The following is a 22,445-nucleotide window of genomic DNA, read 5'->3' on the forward strand; positions in this document are numbered from 1 at the left end:
GCAAATAAGAGCACTAGTGAAATTCTCCAAAGCAAACTTAAGAGTCCAAATTGGCCACATCTACTAGAGACAGTCATAAGGCCTTCTTCACATGTCTGCGATCTCAAAGGAAGCACCCACTCAGAACTGGTGGTCAAGGACACCACATATACAAATGCTGTAGATATAGCAAACTTGCAGGCTAACAGATTCAGCGAAAACTTCACCCCTCTGTCCCCTCCATCAGTAAATCAGGACATTCCCAGTACCTGCTCCCTTCCCCTTACATCTAGGGAACAGTTCATCACTGCTCTCTCAAAGGCAAAACATACAGCCTCCATGGGACCCGATAACATCCCAGGTTGCATCCTACATGAACTCAGGCAGGAACTTGCAGCACCATTAGGCACCCTATTCAATCAAAGCCTGAGTATCGGCTTCATCCTAGTTGAGTGGAGGACAGCCACTGTCATCCCTTTGGAGCATCCACCAAGTTGGGAAATTACAGACCCATCAGCCTAACAAGCCTGATCTGCAAGACCATGGAACAGATTTTCATGGACCTCATTAACAGGGACATTGGCAACCACCAAACACTCAATCCCACACAGTTTGGCTTCATCACTGGGGAGGTCATGTCTGTTAAATCTGGTCGACTTCATTGAGACCGTCACCAAAGCCGTGGATGAGGGGAAGATGGTGCACACCTCCTACCTTGACCTGGCTAAAGCCTTCAGCACTATTCTCGACTCAGGCATAATAGATAACCTCTCTCAACCAGGAATCAATCTGTGTGTTATCAGATGGGTAGCAAGCTGACTCAGTGACAGAACCCACCTAGTCAAAACGGGGAAGCCACCTCAAGCAGTAGACACGTAATGAGAGGCGTACCCCAGGGTTCAGTCTTGGGGGCCTCTGTTATTTGGGATATGCTTTTCTGAGGTGCAGACCAAAACCAGTGGGCTATGTCTGCCAAGTTTGGAGATGACTGTAAGCTGGTCGCCGTCATCAATTTCCCTAGTGAAGTGGACATCCTCCAAAACGGTCTCACCCAAACAAATGACTGGTGCCAGAAACATGGCCTCAAGCTGAGTACCAAAAAATGCATCATCATCATCCCCTTTGGAGAGGGTGATGTCCCCACAAATTATCACATTAATAACAATGTCCTAAGCATGCAATCAGTCATGAGGGATTTGGGCACCCAGGTTGATAGCAACTTGACTTTTGACTACCCTGTTGCTTCCGTTATACGGAAAGCTTACTACATAAACCACTTCACAAGTAATGGTACCTCATCCAGGGACAAGGAGGTCATAACATTCATATATTCTTCCCTTATAAGGCCCATTACTGAGTACAATGCCCCTTTAGGCATGTACCTCTCAAAGCACATGCAGCAGCTGAAGAGACCACAGAGGTTCCTCACCCAGAGAATCCAGAGCCTCAAACATCTACCATATACAGATAGGCTAAAAGCCCTATCCCTCTACTCAGTTTCATACAGGCTCCAAAGAGGTGACCTCTGTCTGGCATACAAGGGAATCTCAGACCCCGCCTTAATGGGACTGCTGCATATCCGCAAGTCAAGCTCCACTCGAGTAACCCACACGCACATCAACCAGGTCTGTGACATCAATAGGAGTTGTTGGCGGGACAGATTTGTGTCCCAGAGACTCCCCCATCTGTGGAATAGACTCACTCTCTATGTCAAACAGAGTAGCTCATTACCCCTTTTTAAGCGCAACCTGGATAACTGGATAGGAAATAGAAAATACACCCCTGGGATTCCACCTGTGTCCCTGCTGGACAGGGGCTTCGGGCGCTGACTTGTCTAAACATGGGCTAAACTCTTGGCTAGGCTTATAAGGACTTCAGGGCCAACAACCTAGTAACTTCCTATGATCCTATGAAAAATGTAAAAGGAGTGATAAAAAGAACACACAAGCAAATTAGGAGTAGTGTAGTACAGCAAGTGGAAAAATATGTACAAGAGTGAAAATGAAAATTAGAGAAGGGAAATTAAAGAAATCCAGAACAAGTTAAGGATGACTTTGAAAAAGAAATTACTATTAGTTAATCGGATGAAGTACTTAGGAAAGTAAATGTTGTTTCAGTATCAGGCCCTTATGATACAGGGTATGGAATGTATAAGGACATCAACTGATAGACTGGTAAATAAGAGTAGTTTGCAAATGTACTGAATTACTGGTTTGTTTATGAAGGGTTATGTAGTGGGATATTAAAATTTATATGGAAGAAAGATGAGAAGAATAAGATAAAAAAATGGAGACCCATCACATTAAATAGCACAGATTATAAAATGTTATGAAAATGATAAAGAGGAGAATGGAAGGAAGAATGAAGTGTATTATGGAAGAAAGTATATATGGTACAAAAAGAAAAGGATATCAAGAATTGTTATTGGTTGTGAGAGAAATTGCAGATGACATTACAAGTAAAAGGGAGATTGTGAAACTTATGGTAGGTGATATTAGCAAGGAATTTGATACAGCAGGACATGATGCTTTGTGGGATGCTATGGAGAAGTATGGAATATAATAGAGTTAGTGTGTGTATGTCAGCATATCAAAATAACAGAGTGAGAGTGTTAGTGAATGGATGGCTGACTAAAGAAATATGCATAAAGTGTGGTATAAGACAAGGATGAGAGGAATGTTGTTTGCACTGGTAATGAATGCTGCAGTCGGTGAAGTAGCTTATAAAATGAAAGATGATAGACATGTGATGCAAAAGGAGATGGTGATTTCAGTACTCTTGACATACACAGATGATACACTGGTAGTTACTAAGCAGAAACTATGGATGAAGGAAATTTTGCTTTGTCTGAATGGATGTTTAAAGGAAATGGGAATGGCAATGAATAAAGATAAAGGTAAGGGTTTGGGTGATGTGAAAATTGGAGGGGGTGTACTTTTCAATGAATGAAGTGTCCTTGTTAGGAATAAAATTTGGGAAAATTATACAGTTACAATACAATGGGAAGGTTTGATAAAAGAAATGAAAGAATATGTATTCTGTGCAGGGCATACAGATTAGCAATGAGGAAAAGGCTTATCTTACCTGGTGAATTCTATGCTAATGGGAAAAATAGCATATACATCAAGTATTTATATGATCCCAAAATATGAAAAGGAAATTATGTAGTTGGTGTTTACTTTCATATGAGGTTCAAAATTAAACCCAGTGAAAAGAGTTGTGCTGCATACGAGTGAAGATTAAGGAGGACTGAGTTTACTAAATCCACTTGTTTGTTCTGCTTCTTTAAACTTGTGTAGAGTATTACTGTGGGTAAAGAAGGAGAATGAGCAGTTATCAAGAATGTTTTTTTCATTCATTGGTTCATAGATTGTAACTAGGCTAACTGCCCTTGTGAGCATTTCAAGCCTAGCCAGTTTCCCCATGTGAGAATCAAACCCTGCATCTTTCGCCTGTACGGTAAACACCTTAACCATTAAACTATCCTCCCACTTGTTTAAATACAAGTATAAAATTTTGGGGAGATGATGTGAATAAGAAAAAGACAAAGACTTTGTAAATTAAATAAAAAAAAAACTATCATGAAATACTAACATGGAAAATAAAAATTGATGATACAGAGAAAGATAGAAGGATGTGGTAAAATAATGTGTTAAAAAGAATAGTTGTGTAAAATCTTACCATAACCATAGATGTCCTTCTCTTCTATGTTGCAGTATTCATGCTGTGAGATTTTTCTTCCTCAGGCGACCTGTACGTTGGCTCCTATACAAAAGCTTCAGCTTGGCTGTTGCAGCTGCATGGGATGATGTCACACATAGGGCCATAAACCAGGTTCCTTAAATGTGACGTCTGCACGCAAAAACCTCAGAAATTGAAAGCCCAGCAGAAGGAATATAAGGCCCACCAGGAGTGGATGCCAGTGATGTCAGGTATAGGGTCGTAGGACCCTTATGTAATTATCATAGGTTCCCAGTGCAGAGAATAGGGTACCAGGAGGCTAAAGGTATGCTGTACTGGGTAAAGAAAGAAGGGGGGTTTTGAGAGAGGGAGGGAATACTGCAACATGGAAGAGAAGGACATCTATGATTATGGTAAGATTTTACGCAACTATTCTATGTCCTTCTATTCCTATGTTGCAGTATTCATGTTGTGGGAGAGTACCACAGCTTAGTTGGAAGGAAGGGTGGCGGAAGAAGAGGCTGACTCTAAGAATCCCTGCAGGATTGCCCTGGCAAATCCTGCTCGAGCTCTGGAGACATTGTCTAGTTTGTAGTGTTTGGTGAAGGTGTGTATGGTGGACCATGTAGCTGCTTCCATAATGGAAGCAGTGTCCTAACCTTTGATGAAAGCTTTGGAGATTGCCATTGCTCTAATGGAGTGAGGTTTGACTCCTAGTGGGAGTGTTTTGCCATGGTGAGAGTAACAGAAGCAAATGGGTTTTCTGATCCAGCAGGCAATGGTTTGTTTGGGGGCTGCCTTGCCCATGGCCCTGGGGTGGTATGAAATAAAGAGTTGAGAGGATTTCCTAATGGACTTTGTTTTGTCCAGGTAAAATCTCAACTGTCTGTGTACATCCAGGGAGTGAAAAATCCTTTCCCCTTCGTTGGTGGAGAGAGGGGAAGAAAGTGGGCAGGTGAATAGACTGGTTTAATGACAAATCATTGACTACCTTAGGCATGAAGGAGGAGTTATAGTTCTAAGAGTTACCCTGTCCTTGTGGAAAGTCATGTAAGGGGGGCAGGCAATTAAGGCCAGTAGTTCTGACACCCTTCGGGCTGAAGTTATGGCCACTAGCAGGATTGTTTTCCATGTACACATCTGAAGGGTAGCTGTCCCAGCAGGTTCAAATGGGTGCTGGGTTAGCTTTTCCAGAAAAAAATTCAAGCCCCATGGTGGTGGGATGGGTTTTCTTTGGGGGCTAATGTGTAGGACCCCTTTTAAGAAAAGCTTAACATTGAGCCTGGCTATCAGGGGTGGGTCTAGGGGTAGGCAGGCTGAGATTGCGGAGAGATGAACTTTAACTGAAGAGTATGATAGTCCACCTTTTATAAGTTGACACATGTAAGCTAGGACTTGGGGGGTGGGGGTCTGCAATGCATGGGTCCCTACCCTAGTCCAGACACCATTTTGAGAATCTTTCCCATTTAGCTAGGTATGATTTTCTTGTAGTAGGTTTTCTGGCCTCCCTGAGGACTGAAAGCACATCCTCTGAGCAGTAGTGCCTAAAGGGAATTAAAAGTTTATCACCCCCAGTGTCAGTGACAGCATCTGCAAGTATGGGTGGATGAGAGTTCCCTTTTGTTGTGTCAGAAGGTCCACCTTGTGGGGTAACTTGTGGTGATTGCCCTTGGCTAGATTGTGAATTAGGGGGAACCAGTGCTGCCTTGGCCAGTAGGGAGTCACCAACAAGATTTTTGGTTCGTCTCTCCCAATTTTCAGGAGGACTTTTTGAATCAGTGGGAAGGGGGGAAAGGCATATAGAAACTTCCCCTTCCAAGAAATGCTGAAACCGTCTACTCTCCAGGCTAGAGGGGAGTAGGTCTTGGTGCAGAATGTCTGCAGTTGTCTGTTCTGGGGGGAGGCAAACAGGTCTTATTTGAGGAATGCACCACCGGTGGACTATATCCAGGAAGACTGTCCTGTCCAGCATCCATTCATGTTGTGGGGAGGATGTCCGGCACAGAAGGTCTGCCTGTTTGCTGTCCTGCGAGGGGATGTAGGATGCCTGCAGGTTGTGGCAGAAGGCTAGCTCCCATATCCACAATGTTAGTCTGCAGAGAAGGCACGCTCTTGTCCCTCCCTGTTTGTTGAGGTACCACATCACTTTGGTGGTATCTGTAGCTATTAGGAGCACACCTGGTAGAAGCAGGGGGCTGAAGGCTTTCAGGGCCAGGAGAACTGCTGTTATTTCTCTCACATTGATCTGTTTGGCCTTCAGAGAAGGGTGCCATGCTGCTTGCACCCTGCAGGATGCCAAGGTAACTCTCTATCCTGAGTCTGATGCATCTGTATGCATTACCTGAGTTGGAAGTGGGGGCTGAAGGGGAAGGCCGGGATTGAGCTGTACTTGTTGAATCCACCAGAGGACCTCTGCCTTTAGGCATGGTAAGAGTGTGATTTTTTTGTTCCAGGGGATGCTGGTGTTGGGACCAAATGTTTTTAAGATACCATTGTAGCTTTTGCATATGCAATCTGGCAAGTGGAAGCACAGGGATGGTTGCTGCCATCAGGCCCAGGGTCCTTAGAAATTGCCTTGCAGTGATTATATGGGTCTGCAGCAGGGCTGTGAAATGGGAGATCAAGGAGCTGACTTTGTCTTGGGGTAGAAAAGCCTTCATTAGGTCTGTCCTGATTCTGCAACCCAGAAATATCTTGTCTTGTTTTGGGGTTAGGGAAGACTTTGGGCGGTTGAGGGTAAACCCCAGATTTTGTAGAAAGGACATGGTGAATAGCAGATGGGCAGAAAGGGTTGATTTGCAGTCTGCCAGGATCAGGATGTCGTCTAGGTAGGGATAAATCAGAATTCCCTGTGTTTTGAAATGGGCAATGACAGGTGCCAAGCATTTTGTGAATACTCTGGGGGCAGTGGACAGATCAAATGGCAAGGCAGTAAACTGGAAATGAGACGAGAGTCCGGAGAAATGTAAATATTTTCTGTGGGAGGGTAGTATGGGAATGTGCAAGTAAGCCTCTTTTAGGTCCGATGTGGCCACGAAACCCTTGGTAAGTATGAGAGGAAGGAGGCTTGGGAGCGACAGCAGTCTGAAGGTGGGCACCTGTAAGAATAGATTTAGGAAGGAAAGGTCTAGAATTGGTCTCCATGGTCCGTCTTTTTTGGGGACCAGGAACAGTTGAGAGTAGAAGCCTTTTCCTTCCTGTCCTGAGGGGACAGGTTCTATGGTACCCAAGTTCAAAAGGTCTGTCAGGACTTGTGGCAAAAGATGCCTTTGATTTCTGGGGGGAAGGGAATGTTTCGTAGGGGTGGCCTTTCCTTCCAGGAAAGGAAGTATCCTTTTTGGATGATAGCCAAGACCCATCTCTCTGTGGTGATGGTCTTCCAAAAGGGCAGTGAGTGAGACAGACGGGCAAACAGGGGTAGGGGGACAAGGCAGTCACGTATAGTTTGGGTCTCCTTTGGCTTGAAAGGGCTGCCTAGGAGGAGGCTGAGGTGCAGCTGTCCTGGAAGAGCAAAGCCTTCTGGTAAGTCCTCTGGTGGGTGCTGAAGTCTAAGCCAGGAATATCTCCTGAGAATAGAAGCAGATGCTGCAGATGGGGCAGAGCGGGCAGAAGTCTCTGCAGCATCATAGCTGCAGCTGATAGAGTGTCTTGCTACTTGGGTAGCTAGAGATAGTTTAGAAGAAATGTCAGCTTTAGTGGGACAGTCAGGAGTACTGGGTAGTAAGGTGGCAGCTTGAGAGACCAGGTCCAAAGCAAATTTGGTCATATGAGTTTGATAGTTGATGGCTCTAAAGGTCATAGTGGAAGAGGTGTAAACCTTCTTACCAATCCTATCCAAAGATTTGCTATCTTTGTCAGTGGGTAGGAGTGAGGCAGACAGAATGAGTCTGGATTGTTTGTCTGGATATGTGGCAATCACAGCTGGTGATAGTTTTACCAAATGTAATATCCTTTGGAGGAGAGTCTCCCTCAACAGATTCTTCATCTGGGGAGTAGTACTCCTGAGGGGAAGCAATTTGTGATGTGTAAGAGATGGATTCCTCAGAAGAGGAGTAATCAGTGTCTTGCTGTTCTTCCCTATCCTGAGAGGTTGGAGGGGGGAGAGAAGAAGCAGAAGCAGGTCTAGGGCTTAGCAGTGGTAGAGTGGAGGTAGATAAGGTTCAAGGCCTGAGGGCCATAAAGGCCTGCATCAAGGAGGAAGTGAAGGACTGCCAGTTAGGTAGGCCTTCCCGAGTCATGGTCAAATGTTTGGCTGTTTTCTTTTGGATGGAGTGATCTTAGGAGTAGGCCTGGAGTCGGATGCTGATATCATCGAAGTAGCTTCCAAAGGAGGGATCCCGGTCAGAGGCTCTGATAAGTCTGGCTCCCCCTCGACTGCAACAGTAGTTGGGGTCTGGGCTGGCTCCGGGGACGTGCCCGTCATTGGCTGCAAAACAGCTTCCACAAATGTCACAGCTGAAGTTGTAGGTTCTTCCGAGCGCCCCTCAACTCCTGAATCAGAAGATGGCAGGGTGTCCGGTAGCAGACCGGCAGAGGAAGAGGGGTTAGGAAACTTGGCCTTCTTATGCAGAGGTTCTGTTGATGCCTTTAAATTGGGATGCATCCTAAGGGCTAAACGCTTAAGCCGTTGGTTCTCCAAATAAAGACTAAGGGTGGCCAGACGGCTGCGCAGGGTTTTAGGTACAAATGACTGGCAAATGGAGCAGGCATTGTGGTCGTGCTACTGGCGTAAGCAAAAAATGCAGTGGTCATGCAAATCTTTATGGGGAATCTGGCACCCGCATTGGCATTTACCCTTTTTTGCTGACATCAGCTATGGCTAGCTACAACAAACCAAGCTTAGCAATATAATAGAAGAAAAACACCCCAATCGAGTACTTAGCTTTTTAGATGTTTGCATTGAAGGAGCAAAGCACGCGATGTGTCGGTCGTCTGCTGCTGAAAAGTTCTGAGGTTTTGCGTGCAGACATCACATTTAAGGAACCTGGTTTATAGCCCTATGTGTGACGTCCCATGCAGCTGCAACAATCAAGCTGAAGCTTTTGTATAGGAGCTGACATACAGGTCGCATGAGGCAGAAAATCCCACAACATGAATACTGCAACATAGGAATAGAAGGACATCAACACTATTATATGAATCCAAGAGAAAATTTACCAGAAGAATTATTAAAGCCATTAAAGTAAGGGAAAAGTGGTGTACCAAGAGAGTAGAGTCAGGATTTCTTATGTATACTGGTAATAAACAAGTTAACAATAAAAGGTAATATGCCATATAAAAAGAAATTGAAATAATGTGTTTATTCTGTGGGGAGGAAAAGACAACACAGCATTTTTTTTTGAAGTGTAAGAGAGGGGTGAAAATATCGAAAAAGTTGAGAAGAAAATTTTTTGAGAATGTTAATGACAATATAGATATGAATACGATTATATATTGATATTACAGGAACAAGAATAAAGAAATGTAAGAAGGGTAGATAAGAATCTATTTTATGTAACATGGGTTATTTGGAATGAAAGACTGAATGACATTTTGTTCAATGGGAAATGGATTTTGTCAGCCACATTGTGAAAAATTAAGATTATGGTTATGGAAGGAGGAGTGGGGATTAATTATGGAGAATAACAATGAGAATGTTATAAGAAAAAATGATAAACAGTAAAAAAAAATGTGCAAACATGTGCATATAAATATTTACATTTTGTAAATATGTAAACAATCTTTTTTATGCTGTGTTAAATAAAGGAAACTTACTCTTTTCAATATCTGCTGTAGTATCTTTCGTATCCACTTGAGCTACCATCAACTCAAACAGATGGGACCTCAGTTTAACATCTCATCTGAAGGGTGACTCACTCAGGAGTGCAGCACCCCTTTATGCTGCACTACAGTATCAGCAATTGATCTACCTGGTGTGGGATTAGAACCAACAGCTTTCTGCATTAAAGGCGGGTGTGCTACCTGATGAACCACTGGTAATTACTATTCAAACTGAGGGCCCAAACATTTACTAACAACTGTCTCAGAGACATAGCATATATTGGTAATATCTAACAACAGACCTACATAGCCATTAAAATGTGCCAGGCTGTCGAGCTGCCTCAAACTCTGTCTCCATTAGCTGTGACTTTTGAGAATATGACTTCTGCCCAGGATAAGAAAATTCGTACTATAGTACCCTCACATATTCTTTATGGTGCACTCATTACATCAGAAGCAAAAAAAAAAAAACAACAGACGCTGACAAGGGGGAGAGTTTCCATATCTGTTACAATTCTGAAAATTGCTATAACAAGCATGTTTGTGTCTGAAATGTGTATGGATTCAAACTGTTGCAATTATACTGATTCAGGGTCTGCAGCATCCCCAAGAAGAGAGTTTTTTAATGCTTGTACAGTCTCAGAGTTAATCTGAACTGAGAATAATAAAATAAGGAGGATGAATAAAGGCTTGTCCTCCCCCTTTCTTTGTTTTTCCACAAGTTGACAATACTTCACTTATGTATGAGTTTACGTTTGGATCACATGTACTTGAGTAAACAGTTTCATGCACTCTGGGCTAAGGAGGTCTTGTGTTTTTGTGGCATAATAGTGGAGTCCATTCAGCCACGTTTATGTCTTTCTCAAACCAGCTCTGGCACAAAGGCTAAACAGTAAGAGTAGTCTGAAAGACTAGCTAACACATTAAGTGATGTTTGGCAAGTTACTTAAAAATTGTAATCATGCTCTGAGTTTAACTCTCTTTAATATAAAACCACCCTCAGCTCAATAAATCCCACCAGCACAATTGCTTCCTGGACCAGCATGATGCTGTGAAGTCACCAGCCACCCCTGCTAAGATGTAATATTTTTCCACAGCTGTATAATTTTCTGCAATCCTTACTATGAAAGAACAAAATGTGCACAATAATGGAAATGAAATACCTTTGGCATTAAGATGGAAGAATTTAGCAGCTTGCTGTGCAACAGGCAACAGCAACACTTTTTAAGTATCAAACCATCTGTGCTTACTCAAATGACATTAACCCGCATCATAATCTCAAAACTGGCATTCAGCAAATACATCAACCTACCTCCAGGATGAGTGGCTCCAAAAGACTGATCAATCTGTTCAATTGTTGGAGCTATTGCCTGAGAGTTGAAGTGCACACCACTGACAAAAGGAAAAAAGTAACATGTTGCATGAAAGATTCAAAGACAAAAATTATTAAAAATACACAAGTTATTTAACTGTGTGCGTCTTAACTTACAACCCTAATGAATATAACACATAAGCAGGATACAGTTTGATCAGTTCTTTAAAAAAACTAACAACTCAGGCTTTAAATGAAAAAAAAAACTTTGCTGTTAGTAATTAATTCAGTGAACACCTACCATACTTCCCAACTGTCAAGATTTTTGCAGAATGTCCACATATTTGACTCATACTTTTGGTCTGCTCATCATGAAATTTGTGGTGTTCTAGCAAATCATTAAGGACCGAAGTCATTTAATAATGACAAATACTTGAGTTTCAGACTTCACATTCTTTAGAAAATGCAATCTAATGTAAAATATGTTATTCTAGCAACTAAGTTTATAAGGGCAATGTTTAAAATCTGTCCCTATTTGTGGGTCCTTGTCCTCCCATTATTTTGGCTCTGTTCAGATTTCGTGGACTAACAGGCTGAGAGGTACGACTCCCACAAACATCTGCAAATACAGTCAGTCCTGGCGTTACTGGCAACCACGCCAAGTTCCTGAAGTCTTGCACTCAAGTTATTGCCAAGTTTCCTGCACATATCTTAAAGTTACATCTACAAAGCATTTCCAAAAAAGGAAGAAACAAGTGACTGTAATGCCAGTTTCCAGCTTCATTCTCACCCACAATATCTGCAAAAATAAAAGTTATGTACGCATCATAACTATGCATCTGTGTTGTTCATTTTCATTTCTCCTCAAGAAATGGGTCTCGGATCCAGCCCAGCTGCATTTCTTCCAAAGTCTTGGAACTGACTCATGAGCTCCTCCCCTTACCATAATGCCCCTAACTGCTGTATTACCTCAGATCGAGTTTGCTGCTCAATACGCAAAAAGGATGATTATAACTTATAGTAGAAAGAAGGACAGAATATAGGCTCAAAGAAGAACAGTGGTTCTAATGTTTCTATTAGATCACTCCCAAAGGTAAAGATGAGGGGGAAGGAGGGTGGGAAGTTGAAGAAAGAAAATGAACAACACAGATGCATAGTTATGGTAAGTACAAAACTTTGTGTCTGTTATCATTTTCACTCATTCCTCATTGAATAGGACAGAGTTCCCAGCTACAATAACCTTGGGTAGCCCTCAGGAAAGGATATTCCTGAGTACCACAGAACCAAAGGCAGCCCTACTTCCGGAAATGTGGTCCAATTTGTAATAAGCAATAAAAGTATGGGCATTGGACCAAGTGGCTACAGCACAAATGTTATCAGTACGGTTTCTAACCCAAAATGCAGATGTAGCCATAGATCTAATGGAATGAGCTTTAGGAGGTCTAGGTAAAGACAGACCTCCTAGAGAATAAACAGAGATACAGTTCACTGACCATTTTGCTAAAGGGACTTTAGAAACGGTTTTCCCCAATTTGTTATGAGCAAAGGAAATGAACATATGGCAAGTCTTCCTAAAATCGTCTATTATATGAAGATGAAAACAAAGCTGTCTATGTACATCCAAAAGGTGAAGCATCTACTCTTCTTTACTGGAAAATTTTAGAAAGAAGACAGGCAGATTGCTTACTTGATTGATGTTTGTCTAAGGGGCTACTTTCAGTAGAAAAGATGGATTGGTACATAAGGTGACTATCTTTATGGAAAATAAAATAAGACAGTTTTGAAGAGAGTGCTTGGAGTTCAGAAACTCAGCTAGCTCAAGTTATAGCCACTAGAAAGATTGTCTTCCAAGAGAGAAATTTGAGATCAGACTTAGCTGAGGGCTCTAAGGGAGGTTGAGCCAAGCTCTGCAATATAAGTGTAAGGTCCCATGGTGGAGTGGGGTCTTTAATCAGGAGTCTAAGTAAGAAGATACCTTTAAGGAAGCTTTGCATAGCCTGGATGAAGCTAAAAGGAAAGCATTATCTTCAGTGTATGGCTGCTAGCTGGACTTTGAAGATTGAAAAACTAGCACCTCCGTGAAAAACTGAGGCAAGAAAATCTAAGAAAGCAGGAACAGGAGCAGTAAAGGGATGTCATTCTCTCTGATGTGTCCAATAAAAAAATCTTTTCCACTTACTTTTATATATTTTTCTAGTTGAGGCTTTCTGGGATGACATAAAAATTTGGTGAACACAGAAGAAAGCCTGGGCTGTCTAGCCATCACTGGAATTGGAGAAGTCATGCAGTCAACTCGAGGCCTGGAATGTCTGGGTCAGCCATTCCTGTGGGATGAGATATCAGATCTGGACTGGGGTCCAGTGTCCAAAGAGGACATAGGAGGTGAGACTATAGAAATAACCAAACTTGTCAAGGCCAATAGAGGGCAATAAGGATAACCCTGCTCTTAAACCAAAGTGTTTTCTGAAGAAATTTTGGGGATTAGAGGTAAGGGGGGTAAGGATACAGAAGAACAGAGGGCCAAACATGGATTAGAACATCTCTCGGTGACTCCTCCTGAGAGGCAGACTAGAGGACAATAGCATCTCTCAGGACTCCCCCTGAGAGGGGATTAGGGCACGGAACCTGCTGTATTTGTTGTTGAGGGGAGAGGCAAAGAGGTCACAGCAAGGTTGACCCCACAGATGGAAGATTCTGTCCGTCACTGTTTGATTGAAAGACCACTCCTGAGGCATCAGAATAGTCCTGCTGAGCTTGTCGGCTAAAATGTTGGAATTCCCTACAATAATCATTGCTAGAAGAAAGGGAGAGGGGAGACCATCCACGGCTACACTCTCATTGCTTCTCAGCAAAGGTGGTAGGACCTGGTTCCCCCTGTTTGTTGATGCACCAGATCAACGACATGTTGTCTGCTTGTATAGCAATTGTCCCTAGAAGAAAATAGCTCTGAAAAGCCTGCAACTCTAAAAATACAACTCTCATTTCTAAGATGTTGATTTACAAATTGGTCTCTTCTGGGGACCACTTGTCTTGAAAGGTCCGTCCCAATAAATGCTCACCCCAACTGGGAGGCATATCTGTGGTCACCGTGGCTGTTTGGGGTAGAAGTACAAAAGGACATCCTTGACAAACTTCACTGGACTGAATCCACCAAAGTACAGAGTCTTTGCAAACCCAAGAAAGTTTTATAGGATGGTTCAAAAGGCTGTTGAAGAATCAATCATTGAACTGCTGCAGTCCATTGAAGAATCCGTATGTGGAAAAGAGCAGTTGGCAGCAGAGTAATTGATGCAGCCATTGACCCTAAGGTTTGAAGAACCAACTTTGCTGAGGGAGTAGGATGTGAAAGAATCTGACTGACATGCAATTTTAAGGTCTGTATTCTATTTATTGGAATAAAAGGCTAACTGACTGGTTGTATTCAGGCAAGCTCTTCTAAACTCCAAGACTAACACCAGCTGAAAGTGGGACTTGGAATAATTGATTGTGATCCCCAAAGACTGGCACAGCTGGAGTAAGTAGTCCTGGCTTTTTTGAGGAGATGCCTAGTCGAAGTGAAGCGGAGCCAGTCTAGATAAGAAAACACTGAATCCGAGTAGTCTGATATCAGCTCCTACCACTGCTATACATTTGAACACCCTGGGAACTGTGGTGAACCCAAAGGGCAGGGCCCCAAACTGATGATGACTGGCCACCAGCCAAAAGTGCAGATATCTCCGGCAGCACCTGTTCATCCTGATGCGATAATGTGCACCCTGGAGATCTATGCAGTAAATCAAATTGTGTTTCTGCAGAAGAGGCAAAATACATTTAACTGTGACCATCTGGAACTTGGGAGTTCTTCACAAATTGATTTAAAACACGAAGATCCAAAATGTACCTTAGGTCCCCTGTTTTCTTTGGCACTAAAAAAAACATTGACCAAGTTCTGAATCCCATCTGGTCTAGTGGGACTTCTATGATGGCCCTTTTTCTTGCAGCTTTTGAACTTCTAGAGCTGCTAGCTCCCACTGATTCGGTGGAACATCAGGGAAATTTTTTGAGTGAGGAAATATGCCAAGTTGGAATGAAATATCCTCTAGATATAATTTTTTGCACCCAGGTGTCTTTTGTGATGGATGACCAGGCTTCTGGGTGCAAAGATATGCACTCCCTGACTGCCTCAGAAGAACAGTCTGGTAACCCTTCAGGAGCACTGAAAGGGTCTGTCGAAAACAGAAACTGAATACTCAAAATTTCCCCTTCTGAGTCTTGAAAAGTATCCTGTGATTTTCAGAACCACATCTTCTAACAATCATGCCGTTTCCTAGAAAAGGAACTTTGTGGGCTAAAGAGGCAGATTTCCATGACAAACAAGGTCTTTCCACCTTGCTCACTACAGAAAAGTGTTTCTTTTACTGTGGGTCCAAACAAAGTAGATCCAGCAAAGGAAGCACTGATGAAAGAAGACTTAATAGGCTCCGCAAAATCACATAAGCATATCGAAGCATGTCTCCTGATTGGCTATGCCTGAACCTGCCGCCCATTATAAACCTTCTGCTGCGTGACAGATTAACCTAATGGATGCATTAGAGATCGACTGAAGGGTGGCCAGCTGCAAAGAAAACTGTTTCTGTTCCCCTGACTGACATGGACCTGGGACTAAATTTGGAGAGTTCCTTAATTATGTCTCTCTGTAATCTAGTAGAATGTGCCACATAATTAAGCAACCATAAGGTGAAGACTGCTGAGGTGTAAACGAGCTTTCCAAATCTGTCCCATCGCCCTAGACTCTCTATTAGGGGGATGAACAGAGGAACTTTATCTATCAGATAGAAGGGCATAGAAAGGTTCAGCTAGGTCAGAGGGGATGGAAGGAGGGTAACCTGGACTGCAGCAGGGTGAACACTCGAACATCTGCATTTATGGTAGATACAAAACTGTACTATGTTGATGAACATAGTACAGTTTTGTACCTACCATAAATGCAGATGTTCGAGTGTTCACCTGCTGCAGTCATCACACTTGGGTTGAATCCCAAAGCTAAGGATGGGTGGTGGAGTTAAACAGGGTTTGAAGAAGCTAGTAGGCCCTGCAAAACTGCAGTGGAAAAGCCAGCTCTAGAGAGTATAGAGGTAAGTGATAGTGTCTGGTGAAGGTGTGCACTGAACTCCAAGTTGCAGCTTCCAGAATATCCTTGGTTGGTACCCCCCTGAGAAAGGCTGTAGATGTAGCTGCAGCCCTGGTGGAGTGGGACCTAATGCTAGCAGGAACCGGTTTTCCATGATGAGTGTAGCAGAAACATATACAGTGTCCTATCCATTTTGAAATGGTCTGTTTTGAGATATCTTTTCCTTGTGATGCTGTAGCATAGGATACAAAGAGCTGGTCAGATATTCTGAAAGCCTTAGTTTTATCCAAGTAATAATGTAGTTGCCTGTGAATGTCCAAGGAGTGCAGGAGTCTTTCTCCTTTGTTCTGGGGGTTTGGGAAAAAGGTGGGTAAATGAATGGTTTGGTTTAGGGCCACACTGGATACCACCTTTGGCATAAAGGAGGGGTTAAGTTCATAGAGAGACTCTGTCTTGATGAAAAATGAGGAAAGGCTCCACTGCCATTAGTGCCTGTAGCTCTGAGACTCTTCTGGCTGAAGTTATTGCTAGCAGCAGGACAGTTTTCCATGATAGAAACTTTAATTCAGCTGAGAAAGTTGGTTCAAAAGGCGGCAGTGTAAGCTTTTCCAGAACAAAGTTGAGATCCCAAGTTGGTGTTGGTGCTCTCCTGGGCGGTCTTATGTTCTTGGCCCCTCTGAGGTACTGTCTTAGGAGTGGATGTGAAAATTAAGGAGGGTCCGTGTTGTAGTGGGCTGAAATCGTTGAGGTGTGGATCTTAATAGATGAAAAGGAAAGTCCTTTGTGCAACATCTCAGTTAAATATTGTAGAATCTGAGGAATGTCTGGTTCAAGGGGATTTTGGCCTTTAGTCTGGTTCCAGGCGCAAAATCTTTTCTATTTGCCTGAATAGGCTATCCCGGTGCTGGGCCTCCTGGCCTCCTGAATGACATCCATAACAGCTTTAGATAGAGGAGTTGGCTGGTTGTTTAGGTGATTTTCCATGCAGCCAGATTTAAAGTCTTGAGCTGGCTGTGTAGAATCTGACTGCCTTGCTGGGTGAGCAGGTGAGGAATTTGTGGTAAAATCCATGGTGGGCCATGTTCCTTAGTACTGGGTACCAGTGCTGGCGTGGCCAGTCTGGAGCAATGAGCATCATTTGTGGCCTCTCTAATCTGACTTTCAGCAGCCCTTTGCTAGAAGAGGCAGTGGAGGGAAGGCATACACTGTCAATGTTTTCCAACTGAATGTGAGGGCGTCCACTTTCCAAGCTTGTGGGTGGAATGTCCCTGTGCAAAATATTTGAAGTTGGTAGTTTTGGGGTTGGCAAACAGATCTATGTCTGGGCGTCCCCATTTTTGAGTTATCATAGCAAATACTTGTGGATCCAGTTTCCACTCGTGGGGATCCATGATGTTTCTGCTTAGGTCGTCTGCAATGTGTTTTTCTTTCCTGGCAGGAATTGTGCATGTAATTGAACTTGGTAAGTCAGTGCTGTGTTCCACAAGGTCACTGCTTGCCTGCATAGAGGGTAGGAGTGTGTACCTCCTTGCTTGTTTATGTACCACATTACTGTGGGATTGTCTGTCTTTATTATTAGTTGTCCTGGGTGTAAGAGGTCCTTGAAAGCTGTTAGGGCATTCTGTACAGCTAGCATTTCTTTTTGATTGATGTGCAGATGCCTTTGATCTGTAGTCCATTTGCCTTGAATGTACTGTCCTGCCATGTGTGCTCCCCAGGCATAGTCCGATGCATCTGTTGTTATAGTTTGCCTGGCTGTGGGTACGGTAAAAGGCTGACCCTTGTTGAGGTGACATGCCTGTGCCCACCATAGAAACTCCTGTTGAAGGCAGGGAATGAGTGGTATCATTGTTTCCAAGCTGTGGCTGTGTTGAGTCCATACGCTTTTCAGGTACCAATGTAATTTCCTCATATGCAGTTTTGCAAATTGTATTAGTAGTATGCAAGATGCCATGAATCCCAAGGCCTGCAGAATTTTTCTTACAGGGAGTTGGGTCTTTGTTGCCATTATTTTGAAGTATTGAGTCAGTTTTTGTTGCTTGTCTGGCGTGAGATAAGCCATCTGGGCCGTTGTATTCAAGCTGGCACCCAGGAATATTATGTTCTGTGAGGGCACTAGTTTTGATTTCTTTTCGTTTACTGTGTACCCTAGGCAACTTAGAAGGTGTTTGACAAATGCCTGATGTTGTAAAAGAATGTCCTTGCTTTCTGCTGGAATAAGGCAGTCGTCCAGCTATGGGTATATTTGAATTCCGCTTTGTCTGCAGTATGCAATTACTGATGCCAGGCATTTTGTGAAGACCCTGGGCACAGTAGATAAGCCAAAGGGCAGTGCAGAGAATTGATAATGGGTTGAACCTGCAATGAAATGGAGGTATCTTCTGCAATTTTGTCTGATAGAGACATGCAGGTATGCCTCCTTGAGGTCCAACATTACTAGCCAAGCCTTCTTGCCCAATATGGGAAGAAGCTGCTGTAGTATTAGCATCTTGAATTTGGGTACTTGCAAATAGGTGTTTAGAATTGAAAGGTCCAGAATGGGTCTCCATGCTTTGTCCTTTCTGGGGACTAGAAAGAGTCTTGAGTAAAATCCTTGTCCTTGTTCCTGTGTAGGTACCTGTTGAATGGCTCTCATGTCCATGAGAGCAGTAATTTGTTTTTGTGCCTCTGCCCATTGATTTGGTGGCAGGTTTGGCTTTCCTTTTATCCTTGGCAAGGTGTGAAAATGGAATCTGTATCCTTGTGAGACAATGTCTAGGACCCATTTGTCTTTTGTGATGATGTGCCAGTTGTCTGCAAAAAGTGCTAATTTTCCTCCCAAGGGAGCTGCCAAGAGAGTTTTGCTTGGCAGATTGAGGGTTAAGTCATTGTGTTTGTTTTCTAGTAGTTTGGAGCCTGTCTTCTCCTCCTTTCTGGGTAGCGGCACCCAATTGGCGAGGTTTGTAAGGGCCTTGTGACTGACCTCTGCCCCTTGGGCATCTGTATTTGCCCCTCTGTGGTCTGTCAGAAGCTGGAAAGGACCAATTTTTTGTTGGCCAATTTCTGCTGAAACAAGGGGGTTGTACCTGTAAAAATTCCTTGACCGTCTGCATAGACTTTGCCTTATCCTCCATTTTCTTTAAAACCTCTTCTGCTTTGACACCAAATAAGACATCCTGCTGTAAAGGTGCATCCAATAATTTTGCTTTAACATGATCAGGCAGGGTTTGTTCTTTTAACCAAGCATGTCTACGTATGACAGACCCAGTCACTGCTGCTCTACAGGAAGCTTCTAATGAATCAAATCCACATTGTAAAGTATGTTTGCCCACCTGTTCAGCTGCATGCAACAGATCCTGCATTCCCTTGAATTCAGACTGTTCAGAATGCGAGCTCATCTTTTGTTTTAATTGAGACATTAGGAATTACTGATATTTCAGCATGTGAAACTGACAATTTAATGCTCTCATAGCTAGAGTAGCTGAGGTGTATACCTTCTTTCCCCACCTATCTAGTGCTCTGGTGTCCCTTTCAGAGGGTACAGGATTTTTAGCCATAGAAGCCTTAGCCCCTTTGGGACCCTGGGAAATTGTTTCTGGGTCAGCAACAGGGCTTTTATAAAGGAATTTGTGTGAGTCAGGTACTCTGTAGTATCTGTCTGGTTTGGCTGGAGCAGGAGGTAGAGATTCTGGATTTAGACTAGATTCTAAGTAAACATCATCCACAATGTCTAAAACTGGAGGGATAGCAAGTGGCCTGTGCTGGGGAAGTAAAAGGAACTCTCGGAGCATTTTCTTTGAATCAGAGTAGTCCTGGCCTTCCCAGTGGAAATGTTCCCTCATGGTATGCAAAGTTTCCCCAAAGGAATAGTCTTCAGGGGGAGATGCTGAGGGGATAGAGTCTTCAGCATCAGAATCTTCATAAGGGGGAAAGGAGTAATCCTGTTCCTCAGAGGAGTCTGAGGAAATTGAAACCTGGTCAGAGGAGGCATAATCCTCCTCTTGTCTTGGCCTTTTGTCTGGAGGGGGTTGGGAACCTCTGATTAGGGTAATCAAATCTTCAGCCATCTTAAGCATCTGTTTCTTAGGCATGGGGCCTTGAACTGGAGACTGATGCAAGTCTTTTTAGGTTTTAATGGAGTTTTAAGCTTAGCATAAGATTTAATGGTGAGTGTAGTCGGTCTGAAGACACCTTCTGCAACCGAAGGTGTTTCTACTGCACCGGGTTCTCCTTCTGCTATGGTGTCGGTAGGGCCTAATGAAGATTGCTGCGTCGGCCTAGTACTCTCCGTTTGAGAATCCGAAGCTGTCTGGGGCTCCAATTCTGAGGTCGTCAGGGGCTGCGTAGATGCTTCACTGAAAAACAGAGACAGGCCCAGCAGAGGCCTCGGAGTCTGATTTGGTTCTAGGCTGCCTGTCCTTATCTTTGTGTTTTTTATGCATGCCGGTCATCGGTTGCTCCGACGGCAGGGTATAATTAAATTTCCTACCAAAGTAGTGTAGAGCGAAATCAAAACGACGCTTGATAGTTCGTTTATTGAACCTAGCACAAAACCGACAACCAGTGACGTCGTGGTCTGGGCCTAGGCAAGGAATACAATAAGAATGAAAGTCCTTATGAGGTATTTGCTTCCCACAAGAAATGCAATTGTTAACTTTTTCTGACATCGGACTGAGGCAAGAAAAGGTTCCCCAACGGGGTACTTAGCTTTATTGAAGACTTCGGACTGAAATTCGGCACTTGCGAACTGCTTCTGCTTCGAGCACCGCGCGGCAAGAAAGACTGAAGAAAATGGCGTTGGATGCCTCTTATATACCCCCTGGCGCACTGATGTCAGGGAAGAAGCGACTGCGACCGACACCGGACCAAGACTTTGGAACTCAGGCCGACTGCGGGACCGCCTGATGGCAGGATAACCCAAGTGTGATGACTGCAGCAGGGTAACACGATGAACATCTGGCGGATCCTTCCCCTTCATTGAAGACTGTGTTTTCAATTAAAGATCTTAAGTGCCTCCTTTTCACACTTTATTCTGGGGACCTCTTCAGTGAAACTATCTGTAGAGGTATTAGAAGAAATGAGAAGTTCCTTAGCAGAAACTGCCTGGAAGCTGGAATGAGCCAGCTGTCCCTGTGGAAAAAAAAATATGGTTTTGCAGTCTGATCTGAAGGAGGAATGGTGGTAGATCCGAAGGGAAAGTCGAAAAAAGTTCTCGGGTGGGAGAAAACCCTCTCCATCACCTCAAAAGCACAGCCACAGGGAGAAGCCGAAGCCAACTTCATAGCAGCAAAAACCCCAGGTGCCGATAAGCCCTGGCCCTGCCCAGACTCCCATCTCAATGGAGGAGCTGGACCTGAGCGGTCCAGAGCAGAGGCTCTGAGGGGAAGCAAAGGCTTTGAAACTCTTGCAGTCAATGGCATCCCCCAGGATTTGGTGCAAATGCTTCGGCTCGAGGACTCATCCTGCTCAAGGGGGTTGGTGCTGAATGAGACAACTATACTGTCAGAGTTGAAGAAGAGGCTATCTTCGGATCCAACACTTTGACTCTCGAGAGTCTCCGATCCAAGGGCTATGAAATCAGTGGTTGGATCAGAGAAGGAGATACGATGGAATGGGAACAGGCTGAAGGCTCACGGACCCGACAGCAGAAGGGGACAGTAAGATCACATTTGGAAATGAGCTCTGAAGAATTTCCTCATCATCCTAACCACATCTGAAGAAAAATGAGGGCTTCAAGATCAAGGAGCTTTTGATATAAGTGTCAGATCCAAGGCAATCGGATCTGAACGCTTAGGAATTTTTGCGGGTGGCTCTAATGCAGGAAAGTACAGTTGTGTACTTACCATAAATGTAGATGTTCAAGTGTATTCACTGTTGCAGTCATTACAATTGAGTTATCCTGCTGGCAAGCTACCCGCAGTCGGCCTGAATTCCAAACTCTAGGTCCGGCATCGGTTGCTGTCGCCTCCTCCCTGACGTCAGTGCGCCAGGGGTATAAAAGATGCAGCCGACACCATTTTCTTCAGTTTTTCTTGCCCCAGATGTCAGGTGCCCCAAAAGGGTAGGCTAAAAATATGTCAATAAAGCATGCATGCACCAAGGTAAATTTTTCCTTCATCTACAAGCAAATACACCACATAGGTTGTATAGAATAGAGAAGTACAGATAAGTTCCAGCAAAGATAAGGGGGATGGTGGGAGGGTAACCTGGACTGCAACAGTGAATACACTCGAACATCTACATTTATGGTAAGTACACAACTGTACTATGTTCATCGTGTTTCACTGTTGCACTCATTACAATTGGGTTGAATCCCAAAGCTGAGGTTGGGAGGCTGGAGCTAAATAGGATTAGGAGTGGCTATGAAGCCCTGCAGAACTGCAGTGGCAAAGCCTGCCCTGGATTTAGAGTAGAGTGGCAAGTGATAGTGCTTTGTAAAAGTCTGCAATGAACTCCAGGTTGCAGCCTCTAAAATGTCTTTGGTTGGTACTCCTCTGAGGAAGGCTGCTGAAGTGGCTGCTGCTCTGGTTGAATGTGGCCTAATGCCCTTAGACACTGATTTGCCATGTTGTGAATAGCACAAACGAATGCAGTGGCCTATCCACTTTGAAATAGTCTGCTTTG

At 43.7% G+C, this 22,445-nt stretch overlaps 1 protein-coding gene across 1 annotated transcript in view; it reads right to left on the reverse strand.

Annotated features, from left to right (window-relative positions):
• PHAF1 (phagosome assembly factor 1) overlaps positions 1–22,445 on the reverse strand; it is a 1,784,739-nt gene that overhangs the window by 1,225,165 nt on the left and 537,129 nt on the right. The window contains exon 5 of the mRNA XM_044081838.1: positions 10,733–10,812. Coding sequence (XP_043937773.1) covers positions 10,733–10,812 — 80 coding nt within the window. The remainder of the gene's footprint in view (positions 1–10,732; positions 10,813–22,445) is intronic.

Source organism: Protopterus annectens, chromosome 8.part1 (assembly GCF_019279795.1).
Source record: "Protopterus annectens isolate FY-2018-M chromosome 8.part1, PAN1.0, whole genome shotgun sequence".
Lineage (NCBI taxonomy): Eukaryota > Metazoa > Chordata > Ceratodontiformes > Protopteridae > Protopterus > Protopterus annectens.